Source organism: Melanostigma gelatinosum (assembly GCF_949748355.1).
Source record: "Melanostigma gelatinosum genome assembly, chromosome: 4".
Taxonomy (NCBI): domain Eukaryota; kingdom Metazoa; phylum Chordata; class Actinopteri; order Perciformes; family Zoarcidae; genus Melanostigma; species Melanostigma gelatinosum.
In genome coordinates this window covers 6183159-6195657 of record NC_136637.1, presented here as the reverse complement: position 1 = coordinate 6195657, position 12499 = coordinate 6183159, and the positions used below count along the sequence as shown (strand labels likewise).

The 12499-nt window shown below is 44.7% G+C and overlaps 2 protein-coding genes across 7 annotated transcripts in view; both read left to right on the top strand.

Annotated features, from left to right (window-relative positions):
- The window catches only part of sned1 (sushi, nidogen and EGF-like domains 1), a 24359-nt gene extending 22736 nt beyond the window's left edge, over positions 1-1623 (top strand). For all 4 annotated transcript variants that reach the window (XM_079267735.1, XM_079267734.1, XM_079267736.1 and 1 more), the window contains 4 exons: positions 388-475; positions 596-675; positions 777-805; positions 940-1623. In XM_079267735.1, coding sequence (XP_079123861.1) covers positions 388-475; positions 596-675; positions 777-802 — 194 coding nt within the window. In that variant the 3' untranslated portion in view covers positions 803-805; positions 940-1623. The remainder of the gene's footprint in view (positions 1-387; positions 476-595; positions 676-776; positions 806-939) is intronic.
- A 1859-nt stretch (positions 1624-3482) lies between these two features.
- ryk (receptor like tyrosine kinase) overlaps positions 3483-12499 on the top strand; it is a 40586-nt gene continuing 31569 nt past the window's right edge. For all 3 annotated transcript variants that reach the window (XM_079267988.1, XM_079267989.1, XM_079267987.1), the window contains exon 1: positions 3483-4114. In XM_079267988.1, coding sequence (XP_079124114.1) covers positions 3907-4114 — 208 coding nt within the window. In that variant the 5' untranslated portion in view covers positions 3483-3906. The remainder of the gene's footprint in view (positions 4115-12499) is intronic.

Below are 12499 nucleotides of genomic sequence, written 5' to 3'. Positions count from 1 at the left end.
GCTACATAGTGGCCAGTATGAAAACATAATTCGGCCACCAGTATGAATCTGTTTTTCCACTTTAACCAGGGATTATGTTCTATGACATCCAACCCTCCCAAACAAAGTGAAACAGTGACAAACAGTCAAACAATATGAGCCTGATTCCAGTACTAATAGGATGTTGATGAAGCTGTGCACGAGGAGACACTGGACATACCCTCCCCCCTCTCGAGTCCTTCTCTCCACCTAAACATCCAGCGTCAAATTGTTTAAACATTCCTTTCCTAAAACCATCCATCAGCCGGAGAGAAGGGCCCGGCTCCATCCCACATGACTCCTAAACCATCCAGCAGACTGTTTAACGCATTGAAAATACCTCATGTTGTGTGACCCTCTGCTTTGCAGTGTGCCAGCGAGTGCCGCACCCCTGCACCCGTCTCTACTCTGAGACCAAGAGCGTGCCCGTGTGGGAGGGTGGAGTGTGCCACTACCTGTAAGTCACATCAGGCTGTGGATCTGCTGTTTCCGGCCTCGCATGCTTATTCTCATCACGGAGCTGAAGAAAAGCAGAGCTCGTATGTGACTAAACGGATCCGTGTTTCCTCCTTCGCAGGTACAAAAGGACGTATAAAGTACAGCAGGATGTTTGTTATCGAGAGATTTGTGAACCGACGCCTCCAAAGAAAAGTCAGAGTGAGTTTTAGTAAAAAGCTATCTGAGCAGTGTTGAAGTTGTTTTTAAGCAAAGAATCCAATGTGACTCTTCTCACTCCCTGATATTATCTTTCCTAACAGTCAGAAGAACAAACAGACAACAATAAAAGGTTCGTTTTCTTTAACACAATCAACATAACTGTACTTTTTGCAGTGAAATGTTCCCTCCAATCATGTACTGTATATGCACAAGATCGAAAGATGTTTAACAATTGTCTTAAAAATGTTCTTCTTTTATTTCTAGAGCACTCGGGTACTGATGAAAGGACCGTCATCACTGTCATGTGAAAAGCCCTAACTTCAAATTTGGTGTTTATAATCTACTTGAAGTAACTGATCATTTTTTTGTGCTGAGAAACTCCGTCAGAGCCCACTGTAACATTAACAGTCCATCATTCATGTGGAAATAAGGTTGTGTTTGTTCATTCCTGAGAGCTGTGTTTGGAGCTGCACGCCTCATGAGAGGACTTCAGTCGATCAGAGGACGCATCATTTATCGTTGGCGATGCTCGATGACTGATTCTACGCACAAACACACACGTGTGCAAATGTTAACGGTGAGCAGTCGGCTGTACCGCATCGGAGACCTTATATACCTCATGTCCATGTCCATGTCCATGCTGACACATCAGGAGAGGTTTTTTAGGATTTGTGATTCAGCTGCAGGTGTTGTCCCTCAGGTAAAATAACTGTAGAGTGTTCCGAGTCCCCCCCCCCTCCCCCGATCTCCTTATAAAGACGATGGGAAATGTATGCTTTCTCCACACTCCATGAATTCATCTCTTGCTCTGACAATGGCGCACAGTGTTTCCTGTGTATAAATATCCTTCTCTGTGTCTTAGCAGGCATCACTGCTCGCTATTCTGTAAATAGTGTTTATAGGCCATTTTGTAGTTGAATATTTTAATAATAAAAATGTTTAAATGTTTTGTGCTTCCTGTATCTTTTGTGGTGTACATATGCATCCTGGATTATTTCTTAGAAAGTAGACAAAGTCTCCTAGTATCCACTGTATTTCTGCTCAGTTGATCATTTTACATATATGCATAGGAAACTGCTTAATGTTTACTTTCAAGCAAATCTGTTCAGGTAATGCTGTAGTATTACCATCACACAGACATGGTCAACACTTTCATTCAAATAGCTCTGGGTCATTGGTATGATGAAAGGGCGGCAAAAGTAGGTGGATAGGAAGTGGGGAACAGGCCACTGGTCTCTAGTTAGAGATCATCTTGTGATGGGCTCAAGCCAGCTGCAACGCCAAATCGGTCCAGGGGCGTAATGTTGTAAAAGTTCCCACTTCCTACCTTGCCCCCGTGCTCGGACCACAACCATCTTTCAACCCGGCGTTCATTTTGATCTCAACTACACCTCTGTAAAGTTCCGGGATGGCTTCTTGCACGGTTGTGATGCTGTCACGTTGACAAAATCTGTCCACAAACATAATTCGAATAATTGAATGTATGCAGCACAGTTTGAAATACAACAAAATCTCAATCTGCTTCCCATAAGGGGTAAAACAATCACAGTGCAATGTTTAAACCAATCAATTTACACAAAAGAATCATGCGCTAATGAGGGTATAAATGGGATAAATAAAATTAGAGATGAAATAGAGAGCCAAGTTTAAAAGGATGAAACAGGACCCTTGAGGAAGACTGACATGAACACATGGCAAAGTACTCAAAACTGCTTCAGTGGTAGCTCCTGCTGCAATCTGTGTCTCCAGGATCACATTTTGCCACGATGACAAGGTGATAACAATACCAGCGTTGTTGCCGCTGGTATAACAAGCACCTGACTGGAAGTGTTTTAACGAAAGTTTATCAAGAGGAGGGAAGGGAGACCAAAGCCTCTTTTGATCCACGACTACAGGAATGCTGTCTGTCACTTAAAATGTCAACCATTACTACTTTACATCACAGTGTTGAGTGGCTGTGGTGCACAGTGCGAAACCCAGACTTGTAAAAAAATAAACCCTGACTCTAACTTGAATCCACATGAGGCAGATACATGGGACAGAACAGTCTCTCTGCTTAACAACTCAAGCACGTAACAGTGACAATTCCTCATATGCATCAGCAGACTTTGTGAAATTTCACTTCTTCTACATCTCAGGACTCAGAAAAGTGGCACGTTAAATGGAAAGCCTACGTAAGAGACGACAAAAGCAGATGCTTCCATTCAAAGCAGGAGGGGCTCACTGAGTGACTTGATGAGTACAATGATATGCTACGGCCTTCACATTCACAAGATCTTAATCCTGCTCAACATCATAGGGGAAATCATCAAAAGACTAAACTAGGGGAAATCATGTCTTTTAATAAAAGCTGATGTCTTACTACCAGTTTTTGTGGTCTCGGTTAAAATATGTCTACTTCTAAAAAGCGGACTTGTCATTATATCGCAGTATTTGCATTTGGGCATGTTTAGGATAATCGTCCCACTCCAGATCTGCGGTTTGTGTGCTGCCTTCAGGGAACCTCGGACTGTCCCAAGTGGAACGTGCCTTTCCGACCTTCTGCCCATCCTTCCAACAACAAATGTGACACACAATGAAGTACGGATTTTACAATATGTTTGGCTTCAGGGCTAATTTAATGTTATAAAAGTGGCTGGTTATATGCTTTTTTGGTTCATTATTTACATTCAGTTTGTTAAAATATCTCCGACAGCACATGAAGGCAACATACTTCTGTAGATAGAGCCCCCGCTGCACTCCCCCCCCCCCCCCCCCCCCCCCTGCTCCGAGTGAAAACTGAGATAGTGAGCAAAGAGCGACGGGAGGAAGGACCATGGAGGGAGAAAACTGGATGTATTAGCTAGTTTGCTACTTCAGGGCACCTTTTTCATACTTTCCCTTTTGCCTGCGCATATCAAAGCGCCTCAATGTGGCGATATCCGGTGTGAGTTTTATGAGCTGGGAAAACGTCGTAAACCTTCAAACATTCAAACATTCAACGAGAGTCCGGCCGAGGACGGTTAGCACAGTCCGACGAAAGTTAGCCCGCTCCGGCTAACTTAGCCTGCCTCTGCTAGCAAGAAAGGACAAAAAAAACAGGCTCGTGGAAAAGTGGGAACGGGTCAAAGTGGCGCTGCGGCGTAAAGTAACTAGTAATGTTGCCTCCCGGGATTAACTTCAGATACGGATGAGAAAGACATTGGCGACTGGGGAACACCGAGAACGACCGCGAGCCAGACGACCACCGATATGTTGGGGCTGATTCACGGCTCTGGCAGCCCGCCGGAGTCCCGAGGGTGGCCCCACTCGGTGCTGTGGAGGCTGGGGGGCTTCTTCTTCCTCCTGCTGCTGGAAGGGGCTGGCGGCCTGGCCAACCCGAGCACCACTTCTGGCGTCAACAACATTCAGCCGAGTGTCAACATATACATGAGTGTCGAGGAGGTGAAGACGCTTTTGGGTAAGAAGGCCTGCGTGTACAGACAGCTGTCTTCAAACTTTGTTTGTGTCTGTGTGTGTATGGTGATGCAGTTGTGCCAGTGTGTCCCCCACATCTGCATTTTTCCTTCTAAAACACGAGTATTACAACTCACTCTTATTTTTGAGCAATCACAGTGTCATATACAACACAAGACCGTTCGGATCTGGGTGTGAACTGGCCCACAGGAGAGAATTTAACTTTTGACCCAAAGAGCACGAGCTCTGCTGTAAATCTTCAAAGTTAACTGTAACACACAGAATGGAAAAGTCTCCCTTAATGCTGTTGTAGACACTCTCAATATCCTAAAATAATAATTAGAACATAACAGAACATTTACCAAAGGCATCACGGATATAGTCAATATAATTGATTTTTATGAGCTGTGCTGTCAATATTGGACAATAAAGATCAAGATGTAATACGTGATTTATAAACGGTATACTGTGTAAATGTGTGGATCTTAAATCAGAGCAACCTTGATGTCCAATGTTGGCTCAACAGTAGAGATGTCCTCTAATGTTCCCCTCACACGAGAAGAAGCCAAATGTTCCATCATTGAGAAACCAGTCTGGAAGCAGCTCCACAGCTGTTGTGTGGTTTTAGCGCATCAACAGAGGTATGCTGATGTGTCACCAGGAGTTGTGGAAAAGAAGGAAGTGACTACAGCATACATTTGAGACGGCGACCAGATAGGATGTTAGTGGTTGTGTGTCAGTGTTCGGTGATGTGAAGTGAGGAGAGCTAAGTTTCGTCCAGCGGGTTGCTATTGCTGCAGAAGATGCACAAAATTGTGTTATGATTTAGCCTTGGCCGTATTAGGCATTAGTATTTGACCTATACTGTACACAAAGATGTTCTTAAGACCCGCACAGTAGACCAAATTGCGCTGTTTTTACTCCACAGTTTGTCTGATGGAAGTCATGTTGGATATCATGATGTCTGTGGGTGTTAAATGTCCTTTATCCTGGTTCAAAGGTTGAGCCGGTTCATGGATTGGTCCTTAACAGTTAATTTTGGGTTTACTAAAGATGTGATGAAGGTGCAGTTTGAGAACCAGTCATTTACCACTGCGAGTGCCACTTTTCAGGCTAATGACCGGGTAGAGGTGGTGGGGCGCGATGCCTCTGTGGAGGGAGGAAGCTGATGCTGCAACTTCTCAAATTGACCTGTGCGCTGCCGGTAATAATTGTATCATCACCCTCGTAGTGGCGTCAGCATTTGTTTTTGCATCAGATGGGATCCGGTCGGACTCGGCTACAATTTGTGTCTGTCGTCAGATCAATTAGGAGGAAGCATCAAGAGCGTCCAGCTTTTGAACAGGAAGTTGTGTTGGCTCACCTCGTCATGCTGCGTATGCAGAGTTATTACCAGCGCGTTACTATGTTTGAACTTAATCATGAACTCAAACCGTGTCCGGTCGTGTGAAGAAATCTCTTAATGTTTGACAACGACATGTGCCGAGCTAAAAGTGTGTGTGGACAGAAACTTCCACGATTCAGTGGCAAAGTAGCAAGGAATGTAATCTTCTAAAACTGTGACCCACAAAGGGCATGTGTCTGTTCAGGGCAGTTAGGGAAGGGGAAGCCTGTACTGGACATGTGAGTCTGGGGATCACCAGACATGGATATCCCAGGACAGGGGGGGGGGTATGGAACAGGAAAAAGTCATGGCTGAATAGAAACCCGCGCAGCAGCGTATATTTGTCTGTAGATGAAGTGCAGCAGCATCCCTGATTGTTTCTGCATGTGACTGACGGGGAGAGAAGCGACTCTCCACATGCATTCCTACCCTGAGCTCCCAGATCAGCTGCGTCTCAAGACCCGCATCCTGGCTCCGAATTGTGTCGCAGCTGCCGGCTCAAATTCACTTACTTCAGCCATACTTAACCCATTGACTCACTTTTTGCTGTACGGCAGTTGAAAAGTGTTAAAACATCCCTGCAGGCTGTTGCTTGCATGGCACATTTTCCAGACCCGGAGTGGAGGAGCTGCTACAGATTTGAGTCAAAAACTCATTAGATGTGAAGCCACCTCATTGATCAGACTTCTGTGTGTGTGTCCAGTTACAGATTTCTGGAGCGTTATGGAGGTCCATGATGGTTAGAACAGATAATGACAGGAACTCAGATGGGAAAGAAATTACATTTGAGTAGTAGGGCTAGAGGGAATAACGGGTGTGATTCAGTCCCAGTGGAGAGACTGTAAAGCACCAGAAATAAGGCCCTCACAGTTTTCCCGACCACACGCTGATATATTCAAATGGCTTATTTTGTTGAAGCAACAGTCTGAAATGCAACGATAACCAGTTTGCAATAATACAAGGCTGAATCCAGTGGTGTTGTTTGTCATTTCTGCTTAAAAAATGACATTAAATGACTTTCACAATAGTTCCCTATTCGATTTTCTATCAGTCAGATATTTTAAACTTTTTAATCCCAAGCAAATGCCATGTGTCAATGTTTACCGGAGAGTCATGAAGGTTTTACAACTTTTCAACCGTTTTAATTTAGAGGTTGCTCAGAAAAGTATGACAGCCGGGTGAGCCTTACTGCATTCACAAGGCCCATGACCCAAGCTATGACATCGCTTTCACTGCCTTCAATGGCTTCCTTTCTCTCTCTCCGTTTCCTGGCATCCCGACGATCCACGTGATCACGTAGAAGATGAAGTAAAAATCAGATTTCTGTACTTCCTTTTGCTGTCTCCTATAATAATGGCCTTTTAGCCCAGTTTTCCACGGTAGACCAGGTAACGCATAACTCTGAGGAATTTCCTCCTGGTGGAAAGTAAGCACTAAGAGAGTCTGTTTTCTAGGTCTTGCATGGCGTCCTCGCTGTGTTGTCGCTGCTCACTGTAGTAGTACCGGGCTGCTCCACTTCAGGCTGAAGCATAGCTGCACAACACAAGCAGTTCCCTGTTAAAGTGCTTGAGGGAAGAGGAGCTGCACTTGTTGGCAGATTGTAATCGGACAAACTCCACCTGGCATTACAACCGGCTCACATGTTGTACTTTTAAAATAAATACTGACATTCTCCCGTTTGATTTCACGGTGACTTCCAGCAGGGGAAATTCTAGCAAAGTGAATATTTTTTTCCACTCACCCGACCAGTTGAGGAGGTCAGAGTTTGGTTTAAATCTGGCTGAGCGTGCAAAAACGGAAATACCCAGGTCTAAGAGATATGAACTAAAATCGTCAGCGTATTGTGAAGAGCCATGTGCCCCTCTCCTCCTCCTCCTCCTCCTCCTCCTCCTCCTCCTCCTCCTCCTCCTCCTCCTCCTCCTCCTCCTCCTCCACCAAAGAGCTGAAAGGAAAGCAGGGGCTTTGAGAAAGGCCCGTGAACAGTGAGGAGTGATTGGCAGCAGCATTCATTTCCTCCATGCCACTCTCCAAGGATCCCTTTGGTTGAATAGAGAAGCCCCCGCTTTCACATCTTTTGTCTGAGAGCCGCTGCTCTCAGACAAAAGATGTGTGGGTGCCTTACAGGAGCTTCTGTAACGTAAAGCAAGCACTCATTTTATAAATTGTTACCCTTGTGGTAAAATGTGTAAAATCTGTTTTTTAAATTTTTTTTCTATGTCTGCATGACAGCAAATTCCACAAGAATTTGAGTTATAGCGTAATTCTATTGAGATCACTGTTATGCTGGAGTTACATTGATTTAATTTAGCCGTTATGTTGTGGAAATGAAGAAATATCGGGAGCGGTAGATGTTGAAATCAGGGATTTGCCCTCTGGTTTCTCTCGCATTTCTAAAATAGAACAGTTAGCAAACACAGCTTTTTAAACTACAAAAAAGAAAGAAAAAAAAAAGCACAAGAATATTTGACCTTGCGTTCAAAACCCGGCCTTTAAAAGTGCTCTCACAAAGCTGCCCATGTCAAACGCCGTCCAAAAATAGAGGAGCGAGATGGTGTGCTTCAGACCACTTCAGCCCCTTTAAGCAACAAATAGCCGTCAATGAGGTGCCTATAAAAGAGGCAGCGGCAGACAGTCCTGCTCAGATTCCTTAATCCTCGCCTGCCCTCGAGCCACCTCGTGGAAATACAAGAAGGAAACTGATGTGAGGTTTCTTTGAAGCCAATCAAAGACAAACAGCAAAGATTGTGACCTAATGTGTGTTTCTACTTTCCAGCTGAAAGACCCTTTCAGATGTGAACATTTTAGCGACCGGCGTTGCTTTCGTCAGAATGTTTGGTTGATCTTTTCCGAGAACACGTCACATAATGACATCACTGCGCCTTCCTTGTCATTTTGCACTTTGATACTGATGCTTTTCTTCAATTGCAGGAGGTGTGTTGGTTTTCTGTTGGGACATGCACTAAAGCTCGTCTGTGCCCAAAACCTCTCTCTTGGAAAGAAAGGTGTGCGGCCGCCAGCGAAACAGCCTCAGTAGACAAGTTTCCATCCAAATGTAGCACAGATATACAGGATTTTAACCGAATTTTCCACAAAAACCAGCAAAAGGAATCACTCATGTCAGTGTAAAGCAGAGTGGTTTGGTAGCTAATAGGCAGTAAAATGGCTTTCAAGATTCCTTAAAAGAAAAAGTCACTGCGGGCCATGTATGGGAACGAACCTCGTCTACACAATGTGTCACTAGAGGCCGGTCGGTCCACCGAGGGTTGAGCGGAGTGCGGTAGTCCGCAGGGCCCCCATGATGCTGCCGGGGGTCCTGCCCACTTCAGCAAGATTCAATCGCTTCCCACACTTCAAGAGTTACTGCAGCACAACTCAAATGACATACCCAGTCTTACACCAATCCTGCAGACTTTGTCACCAGGAAGAAGAGAAAACTCTCAAGTGCCCTACATCTCCAGAGAGTAGACGGTGACAAGGGATGGCATGTCTGAACCAAATTCCTCGTGTTTGAGTGGATATTATTAAAGCAACAGGTAAAAAAAGCAGCTTCCAAGTCTAAATCGGCACTTTAAAGTTCTGCTTCATCTGAGTTTGGTGTGAGTAGGTCATCATCCAGACTACACTGGTCCCGGTGTCTCCTCTCGTTGAGCATCATCTCTTTGAATAGAACTTGTCTTTGTTTGAATGATTGTCAGCTGTAGTGCGTTCGTTCACACGGGGAACTATTTTTAACTTGACATGAAATCATTTGTCGATGTTTTCGTACAATGAGTCTTTAATATTCTGGTTGTTACCTGTCAGCTGACAGATTAAACGGCTCATCAATCCATAGTGATTTTAGCATCGGGCTACTTTTCACGACGTCTTTTTCAACCACAGACCAAATCCCATCGTCCTCACTTTATAGCTGTTCTTGTGTGTGTGATATCTTAGACCTTAAAGTCCTTCCTGCATTAGCCCCCCCCCCCCCCCCCCCCCCCCCCCCCCCCCCCCTCCGGCCTGATTCATGGCTGTGAACTTGTTTGGAGTTTCCAGTCGATAGTTTCCCGCTGGCCCTCGTTTTCTCCTTCCATGGTTAACGTCGCCGGTGTCCGCCCAGCGAGAGGGAGTGTTTATCTCCGGAGCACTCAGGGATGAAGGCTTTGGGAGGTAAAGTGTCGACCGTGCGCACAAGAGGGTCTTTGTTGTGTCCGCCCTGGACCTCACCACCTGGCCACTGCCACCTTTTGTTCTGCTCTTTCTGCAACTCGATACACAGATTTGCAAGAGAACACTGCATGTCGACGAGAAAACGTTATAGAGCTCGAAACGTGAAGGCAAGCTAAGATGCTGCTGTAAGTTACAGTTTTGTGTTGACATCTGCGTACGAAAGGAACGACCATTTCTGTGTCTATGCTAGGTTCAATGTGCACCAGTAGGAGCATGTGGTAGGAGGGAAGTGAGTGAGTAATCCTGTCTCCCCTCCCTCAGCTGAGAGAAGTGTCAACATGACCTTGAGCTAAGCACTTCAATTAGGAAGACTGATTGTACTGGGCAGCTTTAATGCGTTGGTACTCTCGGAATGTCATAAGGGTGTCATGTGGAAAGAGCAGTTGATTTGTGTTGTGTTGAATTTGTACAGTGGAGTGGAGAAACGCTTCCTGTAAAACAATATCTCAAACTATCTAAATAAGAAATATCTCAAACTTAATTTAAAGTTTGTCGTGCATTAATGTCTGGAGGCCGCTGAGTGCCAGCCCCCAAAAATACAAGTCTGCACCTGAACGTGAGCGTGACACGTCTCCTTTAAAGGCCCCTAGTTCTCTTCCCCACTTGGCCGTGCACAATGCTGTCACATGCTGCAAAGATTTCAGAAGCTCCGTGTAAAGCAGCGAGCTGTTACCCGTCAAAGAAAAAGGCCAACATTCTCCCAAGGAGCAGAAACCAGGTTCTGAGAGATGGCATAATCCGCTGATCAAGTCACTTGTTGATGCATGATGTAATTTCATCATATTATAAAATGCAGCACTGATTTTAACATTGGTTGTTATGACTGCGTGTCACTGTGGGACAAATGATACGCAGTGAAGTCTAGTTTAATACAAACACAGTGCACACGTCAGAATGTGTGCGCTGATTGAGCGGCTTAATGACTTCTTATTTAGAATAAGTCATGAAAAATTGTTTCCACTGAGGCGATGATGAGATGAATGACAACAGTAATCATTTATTTGAAAATGTCAGACAGATTTAGTTTTAGTATTATTTCATCCACAAATTTTGGTGTCATTTATTCCACGCAGTCTCAAAATGTGAGCATCGAGGATTCGTAACTGTAAACATGAAGTTATTTCTGGAGTTGAGTGTATTTTTCAGATCGGTGCAGGTGATACAGCGTGTTATGCCCTGGCTATTGTTAATCTCTTGACACCAGCATGGAGAAATGGAAATGTCCTGCAGGAAATAATCCCTCAAAACACAACACAGCTGCCAAGCCATCGCGCTGGAATTCAGAATGATGTTGTTCATTTTCCATCAGTGTTTAAGAAGACTGCGTGTTTCCCGCGCAGCAAACAAAGCGAGGCACTTAATACGTCGTGACCAAACGAGAATCTTGCTTCCAGGCCCACCTTCTACCAAAGCCGTGAGTGTGAGTCCGAGATGAAACTGTGTGGTTCCACTTCCTTAACCTCAGGAACCACTCATTCCCCCGCTCCTCCGTCTGTGAACACTGACAAGGCCCCTGTCGCCATTCCCTCATGTTCCTGTTCAGAAGTCGTTGCTCTCGGGTGGGTGTCTGTGGGGCTGTGGGAGGGACGAACGTGAGCCAGACTCACGCTGGTCCTCTTTGGGCCTGTTATGCCTGGTTGCATAGTTTAATTGGTATCAAAGCGGTGTGGCCACATGTTGAGACGAGGGAGGCAGACGGAGCTGAGCATGAGAAAGGCAATTATTCCGGGACTCGACTGTGTGGTCATGTGCACACATCTGCTGCCTCTAGTGCCGACATATGTACAGTTATTTGTGCTGTGGACAAAATATCAGTGTCACAGCGTTTTACAATTACAATTGTCCAGTTGCTTATTTAAGGCTAAAAGTTTAATATGTTGTCATTCACATGTATGAATTTATATTTTTTTCCCACACAGATCTTAGCATGTGTTATCACCCGACTCTGCAGTTTACATCAGGTCTACATAGATGGATGGCATCTTTCAGCTCATTGTTTTGGTATTACGACCAACAACGTTACTATTTAGGTTCACTGTCTCACACTGAATCGTTGTGAAATGCAGAAGGCGGCTCAAAGCTCTCAAAGTGGACTACCTACCTATTCCTCGCCAGACTACCAACAGAGTTCGAGAGTAGCTACAAAACAGACAAGCGGGCTGCTTAAATCAGGACACATGCGATTCAACGAGCCACATTTGGCTTCCCTTCCTATGTCAGATGCAGGCTCATCAGAATATTACCAGACTGGGCTTTTTTTGGGAGGGGGGCTTAAAGAGACGCTAAAACCAAGGTTTTCAGACCGAGGGTAAATGCAGGTATATTCAGACAGATAGTATATGAAAAATCCAGTGTTCTTTTATGTTAAAGCATGTAAATATGTTCTAGTAGAAACTCAAAATTCAAGTAAAATATGTCCCCTTTAACTCAACGTCCCCTTATTAGCTTTTTACTAGGGCTTTCACTTTCATCCCCTGGTCCTCATCAGCAGATGTTTTTCTCCGTTGTCATAGTGTCTCTCTGTCCATGACCGAGAGTCTAGGACCTAGACCATGAGATGTGGTTGAAAGCTTTGGGGAAATGTTTGTGGACTTTGTTTTAAGATGTTTTGCTAGTTTAAGTTGAATGCTGAAAATGCTATTTGGATAATCGGTCATAAAAATCATATTTGTTTTAAGTGATTGCCCATAACTTTACTTTCATTTTTTTTTACACGTATAGAGCTACCTTTTAATTTCAACCATGGATGGGTTTTAGTAAAGATGTACACGGAGCAGTGTCTCAGTAAAGGGAAAG